Source organism: Fopius arisanus, unplaced genomic scaffold, assembly GCF_000806365.1.
Source record: "Fopius arisanus strain USDA-PBARC FA_bdor unplaced genomic scaffold, ASM80636v1 scaffold00015, whole genome shotgun sequence".
Classification (NCBI taxonomy): Eukaryota; Metazoa; Arthropoda; class Insecta; order Hymenoptera; family Braconidae; genus Fopius; species Fopius arisanus.
Window position 1 is genome coordinate 1,157,403 of NW_011887754.1, and position 24,100 is coordinate 1,181,502.

Below are 24,100 nucleotides of genomic sequence, written 5' to 3' on the forward strand. Positions count from 1 at the left end.
TTGTTTAATTATTTCGTTGAAAGATAATCATTGGAAATTCTAGAAATTTCGATTTGCCCACGATGGGAAAACCGTCAGCAGTTTATTTTCGATAAATTGACGTCACAAGGTGAATATATACAGCCACGTGGCGTACGACAGATGGAATTCACGTGAATGGTGAAGTAATAACAAATGTAGAGATGTAAAGGTCACGAAGAACTTTCATATTTGTGGTAGACTGTCTGTTTTCTCGTGATATGGGTAAAGTTCTTTGACCGGAAATAATCACAGAAATCTCGGGTAATTACTCATTATATTGTACGATTGACTCCTTTTTTGTCTGATATTTTGACACGTGATGTTGAAATTTTTCCAGCGATCGGATTCGTCGGGAAGAATAATATAGAATTATTAAGACATTCTCTCATGGCGAGTGATAGTGACTGCAAGGTCAGGTCTGTCATAATCTTCGAATTGAGGTCAAATTCAGAAACACGTGGTTCAACCAAAAGAATTATTCACTACACTCTACTCTATCGAATAAAACCACCAGTTTCTTTCGTTGAGACCAAGATCCTCGATTTTTTTATACGTCCAAATAATTTCAAACGATCTGAAAAACCGCCGTTCAATAATTGCCACATCTGTCCAATAATTTGAAGAATAATAAAAAATTACAGAAAGTATAAAAATATATTTCGTCAGACAACTGAAATGACGAGTTTATTTCGTGATTCATCTTGATAATAAAAAATTTCTTGGAATGATGTGTCAGTTGTTAAAAGAGGAAAAATATGAAGTACACACCTGCGAATCTAATTTTAATTAGATCGAGGGGATGCAGCATAAGAGTAGAAACGACTCCCCCAGAGAATCCAGCAACAAGATGTTCAGATTTAAAATGACTGAGAACAGGAAGAGATGTTCTGGCAGCTCCAGTGCCATTTGTCTTGATCGTCGACATTTTATCAATCTTCAATTGATCCATGGAAGATAGAGTGTTCGTTACCGTTGTAGCACGTTTTCCTTGGCTATCGTAACTCGTGAATTCATCCTTTTTTTCAGTTTTACTAGCGAATTCCTCCGAGACCCTCCGACATAGCAGTGTATCCTCCAGTGACACCGTGCCTTCGGCGATTTAACCTCACCAAAAGATGATCGATGGATTATTGGTGGGGTTCGATGGGATTTTAAGACACTTGCGAAACGTCTTGAGTATTTCTGGCGAGAATCACGAGGGTTACGGCTATTTTATCACTATTATTACGCAACTGGTGACACAATGCGCACGCCGAACGCCGCCATACTGATCCGCATTTCTGGATTTTACTGATTGTCGGCTTCCACTTCCCAGTGGAACAAGTACTGCTGCAGTCAACAGACTGTTTTTTATGTTCAAGGATTTCGAACTTGCGACCTAGGGTCCCTATTGATACCATATTTCTCACTAAATTAGTCCGCGAAGATTTAAATTCACTTGATTGATCGTGACTGGATAAAATCAAAAAGACTGTTTAGGAAATAATGACATTTCATTCAGAGAAATTATCGTGGTAATGAGGAAGGGCATGGGGATGATCATTTTTAATTTTCGATTGACCATTTTGAATTTTGGATTGACCATTTTGAATTTTCATTTTTTTCTCACTGAAAATTTAAACGATGCAAATTTCAAAAACTCGAATTTCAAATAGTCAATCAGTGTGAGAATTTTTGAGTTTTTTTTATTTAAGAATCCTCTCGTTGAGCCATGCAGTAAGATTTGATCATCCAATTTTGCAAAATCCGTTGATAAACACAGAATTAATTTCCTAGTATCAGCGTTATCTCTGAGCTTCGATTATAGAGAATACTGTCAAACACTTCGCAGAAAAAGTGGCGTTAACAATCTATGAGATAAAGAAATGTATCATAGCGGATACTTGAGTCAGTCCATCTCCCATCGTTTAAACGCGCAGAACAATTTCATCGTCTTATGAAAAAAGCTTGTGTAATTACTCCTGACAATTACCAAATAGGCTCGAAAATACATCTGCATCGACTCTTCGAAAATGGCAAGTCATTTTAATTGTTAAACTTTTTGCATGCGTCACCATGCGCCGACGCTGAAAGACTGCATTGTATAATTCTCATTTTACTTCAATATTTTTCCTACTTTTTCGCCACTTTGCATTCAATTACGTGAAGATAAATGCAATCAGATATCCAGAAAAGGCCTTTAAAGGTCTTTTCATCGGATAAAAAATATTCCAATTAAATTATAAGAATATTTATATAAATGTACAAAAAATAAAAAATCGCGTAATTCTTGGAGGATATACGGGAAAAGATTGATTGACGGCAATCAATTTCACAGGAAAATTAAATCCTGTTTTAGCATTTTCCTGGTCGATTCGCGCATCGATCAACGTGCACACCCATATTCAGTAAAAAAAAAAATACACGTGTATTAGGTGCATGTTAATATTAATTTTCATCTATGATTTTATCGAGATGACGATTTGAGAAATGTAATGAAGATTACATGAAGATGTAATTAAAAAATTCCCCTGATGAATAGTAATCCATCGGTTACTCGATTAAACTTTTACTTTCTTCGTCGATTACGCGTCGTTTTGAGGTACACTGCGTATTAAAAAAATCTCCTTCATGGTCAATAAATGAAGAATACATGGTTATTGTATCTCATGAGTTAATAAACAGTTCGTATTTTCCATGTGCGAATTACTCATTAGGATTCATACGCGTGCTGGTGTTGTGCGTTGGTGTTGCGACAATCATTAACGCTCCGTTGATTCTCTCAGTAGTTTTTCATCCTTCGGAGATGATAGAATGGTTGTAACAGACTTATAACACCTGAAATACCGATAATTTATTGAATATATATTTTTTAAATCATTGATAAAAGCGGGGAAATATAATCCATTGAATTTCAAAAGTTTTTACCGTTATATTTCTTTACATCAATCCCATCGTAATTTTACGGAAAGGATATAGAGCATCCGTGATTTATTGAGTGATTACGAATAGTGGTGACTCGAATTTAATGCAGAAAAATACATCCCTCCGTTGGTTTAACAAACATAGAAGATACCTGTGCCTTGGGGTGAGTCAGACTGATAAATTTGGAAGTACATTATCAATGGAATTTTTTTTTTTTTGATGATTTCATCGGATAATGGACATTGCGGCATTCAGCATGTCATTGTACTGTTCTTTAAAAATAATTTTGCTTCCGGTTGCTGGGGCTGATGAAGGCGGTCTACCACCGTAGCTTATCTCCTCCAAGGGCACTTTCAAGGCCGTTGCCAAACGATCTCGAACGTAGTGATAAGCACCTTGATTTTTGTGCTCTTCCTGGAGCCACATTATCTGAAAAAAAAGATAATGAAACTTTGAAATTTCGAAATCCGATTGTGATAAAAGAACAATTATCGTTTTTCTTCTCGAAAAGTTCTGGCTTCCAATTCCAATTCATTAACATTTATTAATATTAATACCGAATTAATATTGGAATAATAAAACCAATTAAAATAACCCGCAGAAAATTCGTCGTGAAATTTTTTCACGGTTGATTTAATAAGAATTTTGTCTTCATAAATAAAAAAATTATCTGAAGAAATGAGTAATTTACAAATTGAAATTCAAATGAGAGGAATTGTGTGTAAATTATCATAAAGACATTCAGCGGCATTTAATCGAAAAATTTTATAGCAGGAAATTTTCGAAGCAATGAATAGGAATCACGATGCATTTCGAAATTTCAAAAATTTTCTGGGCAACCATAAAATTCTCTAGTTGATCATTGGCAGACTCTTTTACAATAAAAAAATATCAGTAAGTGGGAATAAATATTTTACATTGATTATAAAAAACAATCAGTGGGAATGGGAATGGAGGGGCCTGAAACAGGTATCCTGGGATGACGGGAACAATTACTTGTTCATTAATATTATCAGCCAGGTAATAGTGTGACGTGATATCTCATTGGTATGTTAAATAGTTTATTCTGTCATCATTGAGACAGAACAAATCTATCCATTCACTGGGTCGTCTCACCTTGGTATTGGGGAACCTTGAGACCTCTCTAGCTACAAGATCATATGGGAAGGGACAGATCTGCTCAATCCTGATTATTGCTATCTGATCTTCGAGTTTCTGCTCGATTCTCGCTGCGACCAGATCATAATACACTTTGCCACTGCAAATTAATACTTTCTTTATTTTTTCTGGACTCGTCGTTTTGTCGGGATACATCGGCCGAAATGCTGTGCCAGTCTCAAATTCGTCGAAACTTGATTGAGCCATTGGATGTCGTAATAGAGATTTTGGAGTCATTATGATCTAATCGTCAAGGGACATACAAGATTATTAAATTAAAATGGTAAAGTTGTAAAATAGCACAAGTGATTTAATATGCGTATGAAGCGTTCCCATAAATGATTGAATTTTAATGGAAAATACGCAATTTTTAATGGATACTTTGAAATAATGCGGGCATTCATTTTTTTTTCAAGAACTATCCTTATCGGTTGTCATGTTCATGCAGGAGATAACGTATGTACGATAGCAAATAGCGAGCCAGTGGAATAATATGAAAGACCAGTCGCGATATTGAGGAAGTGCAGTTAGAAAGTATATATTTGAAAAATGACAAGTGCAAACCAGAGGTTTTCTAAATGGCATGAGGATCTGTCTCCTAAAGGCATGAAAGAGATTGGCGGGTGTTGTGAGGTTGCAAATGATCCAGTTGATCTCAAAGAGTTGTCGGGTCATGATGTCCTCCGGACTGTCGCCCGAGGAAGATTTTCCAAATTGCTCGGACACGTGAGTAGCATCATCGTCGCATAATTCGAGAAATCTCTCGAGTCGACCTGACGAGTGCTCTGGGCCCTGGCCCTCCATTCCATGAGGAAGAAGAACCACTAAACCTACTTGCCTACCCCATTTCGATTGGCCTGAGCACAGGAGAGAGTCTATCACCACCTGAATATATAAAAAAAAACAAAATGGCAGAAAAAAAAATGTGGAGTGCTGTGAAAAATTTGATTTTACATTTGATTTTCAAAATATTCACATGAGTAGAATTTTGCCTCGTGTCATTCCGGAGTTTTTGACAGACAAGATTTTTTTTTTGAGACCCTCACCTGACAATTATTTGCGAAATCGCCGAACTGAGCCTCCCATATAGTCAGAGTATTGTGATCGTATGCAGAATATCCTAGTTCAAATCCTGAAAAGTGGCGAACATTCTTAATTAATTCTCAAAATAATTAGACAATTCATTTACAAAACCAGAGGATTTTACCCAGTACTCCATATTCCGAAAGCGGTGAATTGGTAACAGTGTACAACGCCTGTCCAGGAAATACATTATTCAGCATATTTTTCCAAGTTTTATCCCTATTCTGATCATGAACGATATGCATTCGATGTGAAAAAGTGCCTCTTTCCACATCCTCACCGGATAATCTGACATGATGACCTTCTTTGAGGAGACTGGAGAAGGCCAAAGCCTCACCAACGGCCCAATCCACTTGACGAGCATCCGCAAGCTTTCGCCTTCTATCGAAAACCCTGAAAACTTGCGAGTGAGGATCAATGTCATCTGGCTTTGTCGAAAAAGCCTCGCATATCCTCTTTATATCGCTCCGATCAATTCCAGTTGACGGAATTTTATTATCCGGACTTTGATTAGCAAAGAATTCAGTCCAAGGGACATCGTGCCAGTCTTTCATCTGCATTGTACTTATACTCTGGGCTTTTTTGAATTCCGACTCGCAATGCTCCCGAAATTTTTCTATCTCCTGCATAATTTATTTATTATACTATAACATGACTTGATAAAAAATCGTGATAACGAAAATGTAAAGTACCTGTTTAACGAAAGATTCGTCAATAATTCCTTCTTTCACTAATTTATCGGTGTAAATAGTGAGTACGTTTGGATGATTTTTAATGCGTTTGTACATGAGTGGTTGAGTTAGCATGGGCTCGTCCATCTCATTATGACCGTTACGTCGGTAACCGACGATATCTACGACGACATCATTATGGTAAACAGATCGGTATTCAGCAGCTACTCTGCTGCAGTATGCCACCAAATCAGGATCATCGGCATGCACGTGAAATATCGGGGCATTGACCACTCTACCGACGTCTGTACAGTGTGAAGAAGATCGGGAATACCTTGGGTCCGTAGTGAATCCGATCTAGATAATGAAAATCAATTGATCAATCATCTTTTATTATTCAACTCTGCATGTCCATTTATTCAAAATAATACTTGATTGTTAATGACTGCGTGGATGACTCCTCCTGTTGTATAATCCGGTAAATTAGTTAAATGCATCACTTCGTAGCAGATCCCCTGTCCTGCGAATGCAGCATCACCGTGGACCAGAACTGCCAGTGACTTTTCACTCTTCAAGTCGTTCAGGGCAACTTGTTCTGCTCTCACACGTCCCACCACTAGTGGATCCACTGCCTCCAGATGCGAGGGATTTGCTAGCATTGCAATTCGCAGAGTTTTCCCTGTACGATCTAGTATTTTCTCTGAATGGGTCCCCAGGTGGTACTTCACGTCTCCTGATCCAAGGCCCTCGAGGGGGACTGGATTGAATTGAGTGAATAACTGGTCCAAAGGTTTTCCGCAAACGTTCACTAGAGTATTCAATCGTCCTCGGTGCGCCATACCAATTACCGCTGACTCAATACCTATTATTATCAGGTTTTTTTTTCAATTGTTAGTGTGACGATTGAATGAATTCGGTAGAATGAAAGATCCATGAAATGATTTTTTACCGGTTTCTGCGGATGTCTCGAAGCACTCGATAAGTGCGGGAATAAATGCTTCGCATCCTTCGAGGCCGAACCTTTTTTCTGTCAAATACTTTTTAGCCAAAAATCCTTCGAATGTCACTGCTCTCATCACGTTCATCCAAATTGTTTTTCTGTGGTCTGGTGGCAGCTCCCAAGCTCCTGGGATCTCGAATTTATGTCTCAACCAGTCCAGCTGCACTCGGATTTCATATTTCAATCGCAATCGTGATAGCGTAATGACAAAATTAAATCCGTGGAAATATATTTATATTGCAAATAGAAAAGTCATCGAACAATCAAGAAAGGAGGTTGAAAATGATTTCCCTAAATAATTTTGTAATGAAAATTTATAGGAAATTAGATTATTGTTCGTACTTGTCCGAAGTCTGGGATAAATGTGTACTCGAGGCCCAAATGCCCGCAATAAACTTTATTAAGTCTCATTAAAATATCCCTGAGTGGAAGACGTTTTTTATCCCCTCCAATGACAGTGAGGGAGCCGAGAGGAAATTCTCTGTCTAAATCAACATCTGTCATTCCCTTCAAGTGTTGACGAACTACCACAGCTGGTGGTAAGTTGAAGGTTCCCTGGAGCTTCGCTGAATCCGGATTTTGGAGGCCCAAGGGATCTGTATCCGCTATCAGATGTCCGCGAGCCTGTTGCAATAATTTTTTCCATTTCAATCAATACTATCGATTTTTCAATTTAATTTTCTCAACTTGATATGCACGAATCGTTGCATCGATGTCCAGGGTCGTCTCCGTCGAGCCCCCAGGTGGGCTAATTTCTGATTGTGAGATAAATAAAAATCAGTAATTACTCTCCGGTAATTCTGGACTTGAACTCAAATCAGTTGAGGATTCAACAATTAACAGAACCCTTCATTACGATATTGCAATATTATTGAATTTTTTAAAGAAGCGATTATCTGTGAATTTTTTAAAGAAGATGAAAAAAAGGAAAAAGAGGGAAAAATGCACCTGACATTTGAGCTGATGGCATATTAGAAGGTTTGGTTGAGAGTCTGACTGCTGAAGATGATTTCACCTCTGGTGGAGACCCAGTGGCCTTGAAATATCGGTCCCAAGACTCTCCGACGGACTCGGGGTCCTTCAACCAAGAATTGTACATACCCTCTATGTATTGGCTATTGTTAGGGTTGAGAAAAGAGTCAGCCCCTCGTTTCCACCTGACACCCTGCGACGAACACCATCTGCAGAGGATTCCACTCTCCCATCGTCCCACAATCCTCAACATTTTCCCATTAATAATTTATTCCCCAAATTTAATGATCATTCTGCATTAAATTTTGACGTTACGCCTGTCAACTGAATTTAGCGCATTAATTGAATAAAAGAAATTTGTTCTGAATTTATGAAATTTCGAAGGGAAAAAATATCAAGGGAAAATCGAACCCGCGAAAATTCTCTTGGAATTCTGCGCGAAATTACAGGCTTGAAATTGAATTTGGAGTGGCATTGATGCAGCTGTCGCGTATTTTTTTATTAATACATATAAATTTTAGTGTTTTTTTTTAATTTTCAGGGCAGCAATGCGTCGATCCTCACCGAGCACAGAATCTTCACGATTCATTCGAATAATGACCCATCAATCACAATTTATCCACGCAATAGAATTAAATCTAATAAGGTAAAAAATTTTCTTGATAAATCGAAAGAATCCTGAGATTTATTTTTTCCATTGATTTGATTTTTTTTTCTGCGTGATAATAAATAAAAAAATTATTCATTAATCCCTGTTTATATTTCCTGAAATTATATTTAATTTTGATGACGTCGTGTGTTAATTAGTACACAGTTTGGAATTTCATCCCGAAGAATCTCTTCGAGCAGTTCCGGAGGGTAGCTAATTTCTATTTCCTCGTGACTGGGATAATTGCTGTGTCAATTGAATCTCCGGTGTCTCCTCTGACGACATTTCTACCTCTTCTCTTCGTGATTCTTGTGACAGCTGGCAAACAGGGCTACGAGGATTTTCAGAGGAAACGCTCAGATGATCGGGTCAATTGCACTCCAGTTACAGTAATCAGGAATAAATGCGTCCAGGTTGACCGATTGATCGGGTAATTCTAAGAGGATTTTTTAAAATTTTACTCAGTCTGATATATTTCAGGTGATCCATTGTGAACAAATTGTTGTTGGGGACTTGGTCAAAGTCTGCAGGGATGAAGAAGTCCCCTGTGATCTCATTTTGCTGCACAGTAGTGAATCCAATGGTTGCTGTTACGTAACAACTTCTAATCTGGATGGAGAAACCAATTTAAAGGTGAATAAAACATTCCGAGTAATCGGCAAATAATTATTCAGTGAATTTAAACGAGTAACAATTTTTATCTTGTCAATTCTCAAATAAATTTTTGAATGCATAAAAGAGATGAGTCTTTCGACTAGAGGCATTGAAATTTTTTTATGATTCCGCAGACTATTCAAGTGCCAAAATTAACACTTCGTAAATCTCTGGAGGAGGTGATCGTGATGGAAGCTACTGTAACGTGTCAGCATCCTCTTGCCAATTTGTACGAATTCTTTGGGAACATTGAGGCGAAATTCAGTGATGAGTTCCTCGCGGGATCTTTGACAATTGACAATGTACTTCTCCGAGGCTCGCGGTTGAAAAACACGGACTTTGTCATTGGAACAGCAGTTTACACTGGAAGAGACACGAAATTATCACGAAACGCTAAAAATAACCAGAATAAATTTTCCACTGTTGAAAAGTAAGAAGAAAATTGAATAATGATAATTAAATCAATTAACAATATTAATTAATCGTGTCGAACCGTATATTCTTCATTTCTGTCAGCAATTACTTATTTTTTATTTTTTATTTCCTCCAGATCGATCAACAATTATTTGATTTTCTTCATCTTCGTGATGGTGTTTGAGATCATGGCTTCAACACTCCTCAAGGAATTCATCGAAGTTAATGAGGAGTGGCGAAGCTACCTCGGTGAATTCGAAACCGTTAATTTTTCGAAACTACTGAATAACATCTTGACATTTACAGTATTATACAATTATCTGGTACCCATATCTCTGTATGTGACAATTGGTAAGTACCTCAAATAAAAATTATTCAAATCAATCAATTAATTCAACCAGAATTACCAAAATTAACAGAACTGTCACTCAATTATTTTAATTGAAAGGGCGGTAATTATAAAAATTGATATGAAAAATTGTAGAACTCCAGAAATTCCTTGGCTCATATTTTTTTCGATGGGACAAGGAAATGGACGATGACAGGGAGAATCTTCATCCACTGGTGAATACTTCTGACTTGAATGAAGAGCTGGGGCAAGTGGAGTATCTATTCACTGATAAAACTGGAACTCTCACGGAGAATTTAATGGTATTTCGACGATGCTCGATCGATGGCAAGATGTATTTAGAAAAAGATTGTAATGGGAAACTGTATTCCATTCCTGAAAACGGCGATGAGAGGGAGGCAGTGAAAATTCAGACTTGGCCGGTAATTTTTCCATAAAATATTGTGAGGCGAAATGGCTAAATGCCTGAATTATTTTTCCATCACCTCCCAAAATTTTAGAACAGCCATTATATCATATTAATTATGAAAATATTGATTGGTGATTTTTTCGGGGAGTTGTTAGTGGATTTTTAAAATTTTTTTGATTGAATTCTTGATGGAACTCGATGGGATTCTGCAGTTCATCAGAAATAATTGCTTTGGAATATTTTATTTTTACTTTTAGACTGAAATTTGGCACTTTATGATTGCCATTTCACTTTGCCATTCCGTTCACGTCGCGCCCCGGGTCCTTATGCAGAGCATCGCAGCGAAACGAACAGCTTTCCGAGAGAGTTTCAGGCAGCGATCGATTACAAGAGTCAATAGTTCTCTCCTGATGGATCCAACATTACCAGAGTATCAGGTGAAAATTTTCGTCGATAATTCCCTCATTAGATAATTGAAATAAATTGTACTCGACAAATTTCAATGATTAGAATATTCATGAAAGTCAGAAAACGATAATTGAAATTAACCATTTGCTACTAATTAAATAAAAGGCTGCTTCGGCTGATGAAAAAGCACTGGTGGAAGCGACAGCAAGATGTGGTGTTGTTCTGACGAAATACAGTGGAGATGAAATGGAACTCAAAATTGGAGAAAAAATTCTCTTCTTCACGAAGTTAGAAACGTTGGAATTTACGTCAGGTAAAAATAATCATATCAATTAAAAATAAAAATCAAGAGATCTGAAAAATAATTATGCTATTGCAGACAGAAAAAGAATGTCAGTAATCGTTGAAGATTCGGTTGGAGATCTCTGGTTGTACAGCAAGGGAGCAGATGCACAAATGTTGTCTCTGATTGCCGATGGGAAGATTGCAGAGGCTGAAAGTCACTTGGCAGATTTTTCCAAGGTTAACAATAATAATAATAATAATAATTATTATTATAGGATTATAGTTATCATGAAAAATAATTATCAAGTTGCACTTGATTTAATTCTAGAGAGGACTCAGGACACTCGTTGTGGCCTACAAAAAATTAACAATTGCAGAATATGATAAATTATCGAGAGCAATTGAACAAGCAAGACAAATAATTGGAGCTGATCGTGCGCAACGGATAGACAAAGCTTACCATTTGATTGAGAATAATTTAACATTGCTTGGAGCTACTGGGGTTGAAGATCGGCTACAGGAGGGGGTGGAAGAGACTCTGGAGGCTTTGAGGGTAGCAGGAATCAAAGTAATTCATGGGTGCAATTAATATTATTCGATGTGGCCAGTTTATTCACGATATTCCTCCATCAGGTCTGGGTTTTAACTGGAGATAAAGCAGAGACTGCGGAGAACATAGCATTTTCATGTGGACACTTCAAAAGTGGAACTGATGTCTTAAAACTCATGGGCAAAATCACAATCCAAATGTGTTTCATTACGTTGACTAGTTTCGAGTGAGTTTTGGAAATTTATTCTCTTACTGAGTTAATGGTCCAGTTATGGCTGAAATAATTTAAACAATTATTCGAATAATCTCTTCTGACTCAGATTATTCCATTACTCGAGTTTCTACTCTTTCAGGCGAAGACTGAAATTAGAACCTTGTAAGCAGTATGGTTTGTTGATGGATGGATCTAGTCTAACAATTGCAATAAAACATTGCCCCGAGCTTTTGAGAATTGTGGCGATGTCCTGTGATGCTGTCGTCTGCTGTAGAATGTCTCCACTTCAAAAATCCGAAGTAATGCACTTGGAATGTTTTAATAAAAAAAATAATTACGGAATTAAGATTAAGAAATAAGAATTAATTTAACGAGGGAAATTGCAATTTTCAAATTTTTTTTAAAGATTGTTCATTTAGTGAAGAACGCCAAAAAACGTCCACTGACTGCGGCCATTGGCGATGGGGGCAATGACGTCTCTATGATCCAGGAAGCCCATGTGGGACTTGGAATTATGGGGAAAGAGGGGAGACAAGCCACGATGAGTGCGGATTTCGCATTCTCAAAATTCATGCATCTCCAAAAAGCACTGCTGGTCCATGGACACTGGTACTACATCAGGCTCAGTATTTTAACGCAGTATTTCTTCTACAAAAATATCGTTTTCATAACTCCACAGCTGTTATTCGGATTTCACAGTGGATTTTCGTCTCAGGTACACACCAGGAATTATTGACCGAAATGGAATATGCGAATCAATGATTCGACTGCCACTCAATTTATTTGAGGAATTTATACTCAATTTATCTCTTCTTATTCTTTCAGGCTCTCTATTCTAGTATTTTTCTCATGGGATTCAATTTATTTTTTACGTCCCTCCCTGTTCTCATGTTCGGCCTATTCGAGCAAGATTACACAGCAGAAACGTTAAAACGTTTTTCCCAGTATTATCTACTAAATAAGAAGAACTACCTGTTGTCTATCTATCAAACAATCATTTGGTTATTAACAGGTAATCATTTTGTAGCGATTTTGGTATTTTATGTTCTCGGAATGGTGCCACTTATTGCGTATGATTGCAACTTATTTTGCAGCTGTGTGGCACACATGTGTGATTTATTTTTCTGTCTACTTTTTTTGGCGAACAAATCCTGTAAATCTTTACGACAACACCGACGCTGGTTACGATGGATTTGGAACTTGTATTTTTCACATGGTTACTCTAGTCACGAATTTACAGGTACTGAGACCAAAACTGAAAGCTCAAAATAGCCACAGGAGACCATTTTTTATTATTATTGTTTTTTATTTAGATTCTTTTGCGGAGTTATTTCTGGACCGTTCCGTTTGTTGGGAGTATTGTTTTCTCAGAGTTTGCGTTCTTCGTAATTACAAGTCTATATTCGTCTTTAAATCCGTGAGTAAAATTTTACCGTTTTTTACCTTCAAATCTGGTAATGTCCCATTTTTAATGGTCCCTTTTCATTCTCTCAGGCCATTCAGTGGAGGAATGTACTGGGTCTTTCACAAACTCTATCTATCTCCATCCTTTTGGCTTTTAACAATGATTATCGTGCCAATTTGTCTTGTACCCACTTGTTTCGTCGCTGTGTACGACAGATCGCGACCGATAAAATTGAGTTACCAGAATGAAAGGGAAGAAAATCTTCAGGATAATTACAGTGAATGGAGTGTACCATCGACAGAAGTGAATATTCATATTTATTTGTTATATTTAAAAAAGAAAATATCAATCCAATTGAACGATCACTTTTTTTTTATCAGGAAAGGAGATTTAACTTCGTTCCATGGCGTGGAAATTTCTCCTTCAGAATAGCTTCGTGAATCCAGATTCTGGAACTAAACTCATCATTCTTGGCTTAACTTCATCTTCAGGTAAATAATATTCGATTTTTTTTTCTGAAAGAATATACGGAAAAAAAATCATGCGATAACCGAATGCGTTAAGTGTCGAGCAAAAAAATCCCTAAAGTCCCCCCCTAAAGTCCCCCCCTAAAGTCCCCCCCCCATAATTTTTTTAATCAATATGAAAAATCCGCAAATCCGTCGCGATATGAATTACTCCACCGAGATTTCCTCTAGAGTTGAATCGCTCATCGCAAGGTACAACATGATTATGCAATCATTGATTAAATGCACACGATACACAATACAAGATTCAGCGAATGGACTATTTCCAGAGAGACTTGCCGCATAATCATTAAATCGTCAACCCAATCCAATTTCCTCAGTCTTGAATGTGAACCATTGATATTTCGAAATGAATTCGAAATTAAATGGTGAGGGTTGCACTTCCGTGGGGGAGTGATCCCCTATCCCTCAACGCCGGTCAATAAATTTCCCCCATCAACAAATGCATGTGAACACTTTGTGTAGACTCAGCAAGGCGGATCGAAGTGCATGAAGTGAAGGAGAGGAGGAAAGGGAGGAATAAACGTCAATGTGGCCGGGTTGAACATTGTGGAAATGGACGACGCAGACGCCGAGAAAATCCACCGTTCTATCAGTTGGCTACAAACTGTGAGAACTTGAACACGCGGAATCAGTCTGTGCACCAACAATCCACATATCAGCGACCCACCCCCCAGCATTCGGTGGCAATACCTCGGTTTATGTTGTATCTACGAAAAAATTACAACCGGTGTAATTTACCGGATGTACGCACTCTCTCAAAATTTTAACATTTTTTTTCTAAGTAATTATTAATGGGATTGACAAAAAAAAATATAACGCTTGTCCGTTTTGTTGTTTAATGGCTCGCGATGTGTCGTGGTGGCGCGATAATTTTTATGTGCCTTTTTTTTAATGTTTTGTGATTATTTTTAAACATTTAGAAACAACGCTGGGGAATATTACCACCGGTTTGAAAATTAGGTGATGACGAAAGCAAGAATGGAATATTTTTTCATGTCAATCCCATTCCAATTTTACGAGAAAAATTCAAGGAAGGGGAATTTTGGAGGAGAGGGTGTAGAATATCCTTAAATCCGCCTCCCGGTTGATTGCTATTTTTAATGATTCTATTTTACCTCCGATAGCCCAACAACTGCGTTCCCCGTTGTAATTAAATTCTCATAAATATCATTGAATGAATCGAAGCTTCGGAAATTCCCTCAGTAGCACGTGAAATGGAAATCACAGACCAAACGAGTGCAAAGTGCTATTCACTTGGATTATAATTTTCTTCATGTTTGTATTTTCATTTCGTTTTCCAACGGGAGACCTCGAGTTCATTGGAAAACTTCATGTGAGTTACTAAATGATTGGGTGAATAAATCTTGTAATGTTGACCTCGAGTTATTCTGGATATTTTTCAGTTGAGTGATCGCTTGTTGGGAATTAATGAGATGATGAATTAATTATTACCGATAGTTTATCATTTTTTACAAATTCCTGAGATATCATTAATGATTTGATAAATCAAATTATTTCAGTGATAGCATTTTTACTTCACGTATTTTTCATGTTTTTGTACGTTTCAGTCTCAAGATAATTTTATGTATACGTTATTTACAAGTAAAAAACCTCAGGCTCTGGCTAAACTATAGATAAAAAAATAAAGACAAAGCCCATACTATTGGCGAATATTGTTAATTGAAACATAGTATCGAAATAATTTTAATTCCATGTGAATTTAATTTCGCATGTCGTTATCATTATCCCGCCTCCAACATAATGTGTTAAATGATAATGAGTTTTAGCATTTGTTTTAATCAGTTTATCTTACTTTATAACAGAATTTACCGACGAATATAATCAATACATAATTGCAATAATTTTTATCCACTTAAATATTTTGATTGATCGTTCGATAGTAAGAAGAGAATAATTCAGTGTGAGAATGCAAGCGCAGGTCTGAGTGAAGTTATCAAGGCATTAGTGTCTTTGGGATCATGAAAGGTTAATTGATAATTACCATTACCACAATCATCCGGAGCTTCGAGTCGGATGGAATTGCGAGATCATAAAAAATAGCATTAGTCACTTATGAAAGTTAAGAGATGGCAAAGAACACGACAAAGGCAATCTTTTTACTTCTGGTCAACTCTACGTGACATTTTCAATAATGAAGATAAATGCAAGCCGTTAATATGGAAAGGAGAATAATAAAAAATGGAGGACATGGAAATAGTTATATAGAAATAATAGGAAATTATAAAAATTTAAACTTTTAAAATCCTTTCGCTAATGAGTAGACTGATCATGGAATCCCGCGGGATACCGAATTATGAGAGATTATTTGGATAAAGATGTATGTGATATTTTTAATTGTTGTACCAACGATGATTATATTTTCGAAAAACGAAAATCGACATCCGACAAATCGACGAAAATCCACATGCTTGAATATAAATATTGGATGATAGATATATTTAATTGGCTGAAGTATATAAATTCAGCAGAAGAATTATTCTCTCAGTGTGTCATGATCTCGGTCATCATCCGAGTTTATTGAGTTGATAAATTAATTAATCATGGTATTTTTCAATTCAGGTATAACATTGAAATAATAAAAAAATGAGGATAGCATCACGCCACTTCCGACGTCCAATTATCATCATTCTGCTGACAGCTTTGGTCTTCTGTGTCATTCAAGTATTGAGGTCTGAATTATGCTTACGAGAGAATGATCTGTCAAACAATGAAAAGTTGTAAGTCAATTATAAATTATTTATAAATAACGTGATTAAATTAAATGGAGATGATTATTCATTCAGATTTAACAGTCGCTTTTTTTTTCTTTCAAACAGCTTCAAGTATTTTTTTTTTTTAATTATAGAATATAATTTCTCACGTTTTATTCTGTAGACTGCACATGTCGCAATTGATAAAAGAGTTTGGGAGTCAGAAGCAGCATCTGGATGATGGTGTGGAGGCATGCAAGCTTCCTGAGTTAGACGTTAATAATCCGGAAATTCTGAAGTTCATTCATGATGTACCTCCTCTTAATTGCTCGTCTGAGGATTGGGTAACGGTTGAGGGATCGAAACTTTCTATCCAAGAGAAGGCAGTGGAACGTTATGGATCCATAACGTGCGCTTTTAGTGGTAAAACAATTGTCTATTCATATCCAATGTCATGAGTACTCATGAAACATTGACGAAAATTCATCGGGAAATAATTTGACGGAGTAAATTCTGGTTTTTATATTTAAAGAGATCCTCAGACTGGATGACTACAGCGTTCAGCTTAGTCCTGCTCAGGAATCCGATGACGTTTATATTCTTCATCTGAGCGATTTTGTAGACGTGAAATGTCAAGCATCAAGTGGAAAACAGTATGTATATATAATGATAAGATGTCCTGAAATCTTGATAAAATTGCATTGACAAATCAAATCATCAAAAGTCCTTTGGATTTTTTTTTATTATATGATAAATACGGGAATTAACATCACGTGGATTTTTATAACGCTCCAGATGGCACAGTGTATTGGCTGGAGTGAAACAAGACGCAGATGTCATGAAGTCGACATCATGGGCGAATGTTCCAGACACTGGAATGAAACTGAATGTTCTGATGTTCGGTTTCGACTCACTCTCCCGTAATACCTTTATTCGAAAGCTGCCAAAAACTTATCACTACTTGAAACAAAATCTCAACACTCAAGTACTCGAGGGCTATAACATCATAGGTGATGGCACACCTCAAGCCCTCATTCCAATTTTAACAGGAAAAATCGAATTGGAATTGCCAGAGACTCGTAAACGAATGGGTCCAAAAGCAAATCATGTTGACGTCTACCCACTCATCTGGAAGGAGTACAAAAAAAATGGATACATCACGGGGTTCATGGAGGATGTGCATCATATTGGGACTTTTACGTACAGATTGAAGGGATTCGATCAACAACCTACTGACCACTATATGAGGACATTCTATTTAGCAGCATCTCCATTTTTTAGGAATTCCAAGAAGTTTTGCTTGGGTGGAATTCCTCGGCACATGCTGATGTTGAACTACATTAAAAATATTTATAATGTTTATCGTGACAAACCGAAGTTCGTGTTTGGATTCCATGGAGAATTATCGCATGACTCCTACAATGACATTGGAGTGGCTGATAATGATCTTTATCAGTGGGTCAAGGATTTGCAGGAGCAGGGACACTTGAACAACACGATTCTCATCTTGATGAGCGATCATGGTCACAGATTTGCAGAGATCAGGAATACTTTGGCAGGGAAGCAAGAGGAACGTCTCCCCTTTTTCTCGTTTACATTTCCACCCTGGTTTAAACAGGTTCACCCTGAGGCCTACGCAAATTTCGTCTACAACACTCGACACCTCTCAACTCCTTTCGATGTTCACAAAACACTGGAGAGTATTTTAAATGTGAAGACACCGCAGGTGGCTGATCTCAGCCAACGTGATATCAGTTTATTCGATAAAATTCCGTTGGATAGGACCTGCGCTGATGCTTTTATCGAGCCTCACTGGTGTGCCTGCTTGGCCTGGGAAGAACTATCAGTAACGAATTCCACTGTTCGAATCGCTGCCAACAGCTTCATTAAATTCCTCAATTATTATAGTGAGGATCATCGAGATATATGTGAAGTGTTGAAGTTGGATCAGATTCTGTGGGCTGCAAGACTCATCCCGACGAAAGGTAATTCCAGAAAAAATTTCAAATGCAATTCGAATGCAATCCAATTATAGTCTATTCATTTCGCAAATATTCAGAAATTCCCACGGGATCATGGATGACACCTTATCAGAGTAATAATTTTTTTCCCAATTTTATTTTTTTATTTGTTTATTTTAGGATTACTCAAATTTCTACAGTCGGGGGATAAAGACGGATTTATTGGTGACTTCAGTGCTAAAACTCGATTAACACATGAGATATATCAATTGAAAGTAAGGACCCAACCTGGTGGTGGTCTCTTTGAGGCCAGTATCGATCATGACGTCGAAAATAACACGTTCAGTACAAAGGTAATTTCCCCGACGAAAATAGCCCTATCAAATTACGATGATCGATCTTAATTCGCTCGTTCCCAACAAAAATGGAAATATCTGCTTTTGAAAATTTTCGTACTCAGACTCTTGTTTATTTATTATTTGTCCGCAGATATCGCACGTCAGTAGGATAAACAAATATGGATCTCAAGCAAGATGTGTCGAGCATGAATTCCATCACTTGCGTAAATATTGTTACTGCAAAGATGAGACTTCGCCAGGATAAGCGTATCAATTATTTGAATGAATTCATTGACGAAGTGGTTAAATTCGAGTGGTCCAAAATTAGAGTTGATTTTGCAAATATTTCTGAAGGCAATTCCCTCCGCACAGAAAATTTTTCATGGATTTTTTCTTTCCACCAGAAAATTCTCCACAAAAGGGCCTAATATATCGAATTACGTTAAAAAACAGCAGCAATGAAAATTGATCGTCATGAGGAGTGACTCTGACAATGTATATAGCCGATTTGTCCGGAGCCAGAATTCTGGTGAAATGTAATGGACCACTATATCTTGACACCTCTTTTTCTTTCCTTTCAAAGATATTTGCAGAATAAGCCGAAAGCCATAAAATTCTATAAACTAAAATCTTTTGTTCTTCACCACTTCACTATTGAGTAATTATTCAAATGTGCTGTGATTAAGTAATGTATTAATTAATATTGAAAGGGGGTTTTACGTGCCAATTCCATTCTTTTATAATTGCGATACATTTTTTTTACCGTTCCTGATTAATTCAGGGGGAAAAAATACGAGTCTGTGATTTATTTTCTCGATATTGAAGAAGTTTTGCAAAGCGATTTAGCAGGATTAAGAATTGGAAACCAAAACCAATTGAAGCAAACCAGAGAAATACTTGAAGATAACTGATTTTGTAATATTCATTCTTCACTTAATTCATTCGATTCATTTAAGTTGATTATATTAGGCTGAACTTTTCGAGTTTAAATCGTATTTTTCTTTCAAATGTTTTTTTTAATCATACATCAATTCTGCGATATTGACGTAATACTAAAGTGGACGATGATATTAATTTAAGATCAATGACAAAGAACAAAACCAAAGGTAATTGTTGTAACGACAATTTCATTGTGAATGAATCATTTTGAATATTATTAATAAATTGGAAATTATTTTAAATTTTTGTTTTAATTATTTTTTTGATCCTATATCTATTAGCTTAATGAGTGGAAATTTCATAATTTATGTACCAAATTGATGAAGGAGTGTCGTTATTTCACGGGTGTTACGATCGATCAATAGAAATCCAATGTTCTGTTTGTGAGTGGGAGCTTTTGGGAAATATGGCTCGTCTCTCTTTGCGATTACTTCGAGTATCATTGTAGAAATCGTTGGAGTATTTGTGTCTTCCAATTTATGGACTCTGAAATAATTCGATAAAATAAAAATACGGGGAAATAAAATTGATTGATTAGTCCGATGAAAATATTTTTTTTTCGAAAATCGATGAAAATGAATTTTTTTTTGAAGATCGATGAAAATGAATTTTTTTTGAAAATCGATGGGAATAAATTTTTTTGAAAATTGTCGGGAAAACTTGTGAATTGTGAGTAGCGGACCTCTTGATTAGTCCGAAAAGAAATACGAAAAATATGGGATTAGAATATTCCTTTAAATAAATAAATCAGATATTCGATAATCATTTAAAAATCTACTAGCAGACCTCACGAGATCCTTATAAATCTTCTTCGTACACTCCAGATAAGGTTCCAATTGCTCCTCGTATTGGCAATACTCCCCTCCAAGGATCAGCATTTGAAAAATTTTAAAAATGAATTCTGTTCTTTCCGTTTTCGAGAATAAACGGAACTCATTGGATTCCTCATCCAACAGCATCTATAAAATTTCACTCCTGAGAGATTCATTCCACTGGAGAATTATCGATTAAGCGGAGTAAAAATAGAATATCGGTGAATACACGAAAAAAAAATTCCCTCACTTTTCTAAGATTGTCAGACACGAAAATCCCATCGATTTGCTCCTCACATTTTTGTCGAATACTTCCGGAGTTGTAAACAATATTGTTCTCGGGATTTTTTAATCTTTCAAAAAACTCCATTGATAGAACTGTGCAGGGGATCTGATTGATTTCTACTTCATTAGCAACGATTCCCTGCTCTGAGAATGAATACTTTCCATCCCATATTTTCAAATATTTTGATACTTCATTATTTTTGAAAAATGCCTGCAAAACGGACGAAGTAGTCATCAGAAAATATAAAAACTCTAACATTTCATTTCGGATTAAGAATTAAAATAGACTTATGCCAGAAGACGTTCAATAAATAAATTACCTCTGCCAGCAAATACTTGTGGTACTGATGAAAAGGTTCATTGAACACGAAATTTTGAATCATCAAATTCAGTCCCCTGAAATAATGAACAATGTGAATAAACAAAATTGCTAAGACAACGATATCTTTTATTTATTCATTACCATTTCTGAATTAATTGTGCAATACTTTTATCATTTAATCCTGGATAATTCTTCTCGGGTGCGAGGAAAAATGTGTATTTGGGTTCAACCTCCATCTTTTAAATTCCTCTTGCGATTTAAAACTGATGCCATGACAACGTCGATCGATCAAAACAGCGGTTCCATCCAAAGAGGACTGACGTTCGTAGAGGCAGACACCCCCATTGCGTGTCGCCCTCCCTCTCTTGGAGTGCAGTACTACGATGTCACTAGAGTCAATCAAACCTCCAGACTTGAGCCTCTGCTTTAGTCAATCCTCTTTGGCGTAGAGCATGTAAAAACTCCATTCAATGATGTTGATTGTTTAGGACGTGTGGCATGTAATCGATAACCAGATAAATTTGCCATGGCGCCGGGTCAACGTCAGCGACAAGTGTCAAACGTTAAAAAGGATCATAAGAAGAACAATAATAAAAATAACAGTAATAATAATGTCAAAAAACCAGTCAAGTAAGTGAATTTAATTTTTTCCACTGCCTTATGCAAAATGCCATTTTTTAAATAAGCTAACCTCACTCCCTTGCTCCAAAAAATCACCCGAATTTTTGGATGAATAATAATTCGCTGACAGGTCGAGTAATATATTGATAATTCAAAAAGTGAATTTCCGAGCTTTTCAATTTTATTGCAGACCAGAAGAAGTTCCGACTGAAATGCCGCTCATTTATCCTGGCGGTGACATAGCCTTCAAGCTCCTTTTGACAGCTAGATTTTGCTCAGCTATTTGGAGTTATATCAGTGACTGTGACGAAACATTTAATTACTGGGAGCCTGTGAGTTGATTGAATAATTATTATCTCAACAGACTAAATGGAAAGGGCTATATATTTTCAGAGCCACTACTTATTATACGGAAAAGGCCAACAGACATGGGAATACAGCCCAGAGTACGCCCTGAGATCATACACATATCTCCTGATTCATATGGTGCCAGCAAAATTTTACTCCTACATTCTAGAACCGAATCCTGTGCTTGTTTTTTATTTTGTAAGGTGTTTGCTGTCCGTGGGATGTGCATTATCCGAAGTTTATTTCTATCAGAATGTTTGCAAAGAATTTGGAGTTCACATTGCCAGGCTGACCTACGCCTTCCTCATTACCAGCTCCGGAATGTTCATTGCCAGTGCAGCATATTTGCCATCATCATTTTCAATGTATTTGAGTACAGTTGCCACAGCGGCCTGGTACGGCAGAAAATACGAATTGTCAATTCTCGCAACAGCTATTTCAACCCTCCTCGGTTGGCCATTTGTAGCTCTTCTCGGAGTTCCAATCGTTCTGGATATGTTGGCGAGAAAATACTGGATACAATTAATAAAATGGAGCGTCCTCTCCGGTACTGTAGTCCTTGCACCGATGATCTGGCTCGACTCAATGTATTACGGAAAACTAGTGATTGCCCCATTGAATCTCATTCTCTACAATGTATTCACCAGTCATGGACCTGATCTCTATGGGACTGAGCCTTTTACCTTTTACTTTATCAATGGATTTTTGAATTTTAATTTCGTATTTATTGGAGCATTGGTAGCTCCTCTGGCATTGTTCTCAATTTGGGCAGTAGTTCCTGCGAGACCAAGACATCGTTATTGTTTGCCTTACTGGGTATCATTAGCTCCTCTGTACCTATGGATTGCTGTCATGTTCATTCAACCGCACAAAGAGGAACGCTTTCTCTTTCCCATTTACCCTATGATATGTTTGGGAGGTGCAATAACAGTAGATTGTATTCAGAAGCTGTACTTCTTCGTTAGGACTAAAATAAAACCCTTTGCAAACGCTTCTCACTATCTCCAAGGAACATCGCACATTACGGTAGGGGCAATGATTATCTGTGGTCTCTTGGGGCTCTCAAGGTCATTCGCTTTATTCAAAGGGTATTACGCACCGATGGAAATTTTGACTGAAGCTAATAAACTTGGAATTGATGCACAAGTACCGAATGATATTCACGTTAATTTTTGCGTGGGGAAGGAATGGCATCGGTTTCCAGGAAGTTTTTTCTTTCCATCTAATAACTGGGAACTCCAGTATTTAAAATCGGAGTTTAGAGGACAACTTCCCCAGCCTTTCTCATCTCTTGAAAATGCCACAAGTATCATTCAACCTCATTTCAATGATATGAATAGAGAAGAGCCGTCACGTTATGTAAGTAAAAAAATATTTGCCTCTATGTTGATAGCAGTAATTATGTAAACGGTTGGATTTTTTACTTTTAAAAAATCTAGAGACTGTATCTAGATCTTTTTCAATTTATTTTCAGTTTGACATTGAGAAATGCCATTTCATCGTGGATCTAGATACCGGAACCGAGACAGAACTGGAGCCTGATTACTCTCGACAAACAGATAATTTTACAATCGTCAAATCATCGGAATTTCTAATTCCTGCAAAGTAAGAATTCAAATTTTATCTTGAAATCATAAAAGGCGCCACGTGAAAATAATTAAAATAATTTTTTATAACATTTATTCTGACTGAAATTATTTTTTTCTCATTAATCAATTCTCCTCGTCACGGAAAATACACGTGAACTGAAAATAACAGTAAAATAATTTCGTTTTTAATTCATTTTTATTTCAGGTCTCATCCGTTCTTCCGAGCCTTCTACATCCCCTTCATTTCCCCGGACTACTGCCACTTCGGTTCCTATAATCTTCTCAGAAGTACCAAATTTAAACTTCTACCCCAATCCTCAAAAGCTAAAACCGCCAAAGCCGCATAATCTCATCAATTAATCATTTACATTAATTTGTGACTGAAATCGTGATTACTGTATTTATTCACTAAGTGTATAATAAAGACGTAAATATTTTTCTACAAAATACAAAAATATCAAGAAATACGCAATAAAAATTACGAATCGTCCCTGCAAT

General features: G+C 36.7%; 6 protein-coding genes across 13 annotated transcripts in view; 3 read left to right on the top strand and 3 right to left on the bottom strand.

The window, feature by feature from the left end:
• LOC105263545 (mitochondrial folate transporter/carrier) overlaps positions 1-1,116 on the bottom strand; it is a gene marked incomplete at its 3' end in the record, with an annotated part of 3,369 nt that extends 2,253 nt beyond the window's left edge. Inside the window, 1 exon segment of the mRNA XM_011299807.1 lies at positions 790-1,116. Coding sequence (XP_011298109.1) covers positions 790-970 — 181 coding nt within the window.
• Positions 1,117-1,804: 688 nt separating this feature from the next.
• Positions 1,805-16,340, top strand: LOC105263550 (probable phospholipid-transporting ATPase IF). 6 transcript variants are annotated; one of them, XM_011299818.1, is made up of 21 exons: positions 1,805-2,036; positions 8,351-8,455; positions 8,617-8,871; positions 8,939-9,091; positions 9,247-9,542; positions 9,663-9,877; positions 10,011-10,297; positions 10,542-10,721; positions 10,858-11,005; positions 11,072-11,214; positions 11,306-11,545; positions 11,611-11,753; positions 11,881-12,040; positions 12,148-12,456; positions 12,567-12,753; positions 12,836-12,981; positions 13,055-13,158; positions 13,236-13,449; positions 13,527-13,637; positions 14,139-14,419; positions 14,801-15,008. In XM_011299818.1, the coding sequence occupies exons 1-19, from the start codon at positions 2,034-2,036 to the stop codon at positions 13,584-13,586; spliced, it is 3,348 nt and encodes a 1,115-aa protein (XP_011298120.1). In that variant the 5' UTR covers positions 1,805-2,033; the 3' UTR covers positions 13,587-13,637; positions 14,139-14,419; positions 14,801-15,008. The 6 variants fall into 6 exon arrangements, with proteins under 6 accessions (XP_011298120.1, XP_011298118.1, XP_011298121.1 ...); XM_011299816.1 differs by lacking the exon at positions 1,805-2,036 and adding an exon at positions 3,012-3,088; XM_011299819.1 differs by lacking the exon at positions 1,805-2,036 and adding an exon at positions 4,284-4,366.
• On the bottom strand, positions 3,083-8,120 carry LOC105263548 (oxoglutarate dehydrogenase Nc73EF). 2 transcript variants are annotated; one of them, XM_011299812.1, is made up of 8 exons: positions 7,786-8,120; positions 7,525-7,592; positions 7,180-7,461; positions 6,787-6,997; positions 6,269-6,699; positions 5,859-6,194; positions 4,042-4,326; positions 3,083-3,354 (listed from the first exon to the last, which is right to left on the bottom strand). In XM_011299812.1, the coding sequence occupies exons 1-8, from the start codon at positions 8,060-8,062 to the stop codon at positions 3,151-3,153; spliced, it is 2,094 nt and encodes a 697-aa protein (XP_011298114.1). In that variant the 5' UTR covers positions 8,063-8,120; the 3' UTR covers positions 3,083-3,150. The 2 variants fall into 2 exon arrangements, with proteins under 2 accessions (XP_011298114.1, XP_011298113.1); XM_011299811.1 differs by lacking the exons at positions 3,083-3,354; positions 4,042-4,326 and adding exons at positions 4,985-5,215; positions 5,291-5,789.
• On the top strand, positions 16,281-18,951 carry LOC105263640 (uncharacterized). The gene is made up of 6 exons (XM_011299966.1): positions 16,281-16,414; positions 16,572-16,810; positions 16,920-17,040; positions 17,183-18,372; positions 18,529-18,701; positions 18,838-18,951. Exons 1-6 carry the CDS (start codon positions 16,281-16,283, stop codon positions 18,949-18,951), a joined length of 1,971 nt encoding a protein of 656 aa, XP_011298268.1.
• LOC105263547 (uncharacterized protein C11orf70) lies at positions 18,952-21,337 on the bottom strand. 2 transcript variants are annotated; one of them, XM_011299809.1, is made up of 5 exons: positions 21,186-21,337; positions 21,043-21,118; positions 20,688-20,933; positions 20,412-20,584; positions 18,952-20,111 (listed from the first exon to the last, which is right to left on the bottom strand). In XM_011299809.1, exons 1-5 carry the CDS (start codon positions 21,278-21,280, stop codon positions 19,931-19,933), a joined length of 771 nt encoding a protein of 256 aa, XP_011298111.1. In that variant the 5' UTR covers positions 21,281-21,337; the 3' UTR covers positions 18,952-19,930. The 2 variants fall into 2 exon arrangements, with proteins under 2 accessions (XP_011298111.1, XP_011298112.1); XM_011299810.1 differs by having other exon boundaries at positions 21,211-21,299.
• A 69-nt stretch (positions 21,338-21,406) lies between these two features.
• Positions 21,407-24,086, top strand: Alg9 (alpha-1,2-mannosyltransferase Alg9). The gene is made up of 5 exons (XM_011299820.1): positions 21,407-21,674; positions 21,856-21,997; positions 22,059-23,372; positions 23,488-23,618; positions 23,808-24,086. The coding sequence occupies exons 1-5, from the start codon at positions 21,571-21,573 to the stop codon at positions 23,947-23,949; spliced, it is 1,833 nt and encodes a 610-aa protein (XP_011298122.1). The 5' UTR covers positions 21,407-21,570; the 3' UTR covers positions 23,950-24,086.
• Positions 24,087-24,100: the final 14 nt, after the last annotated feature.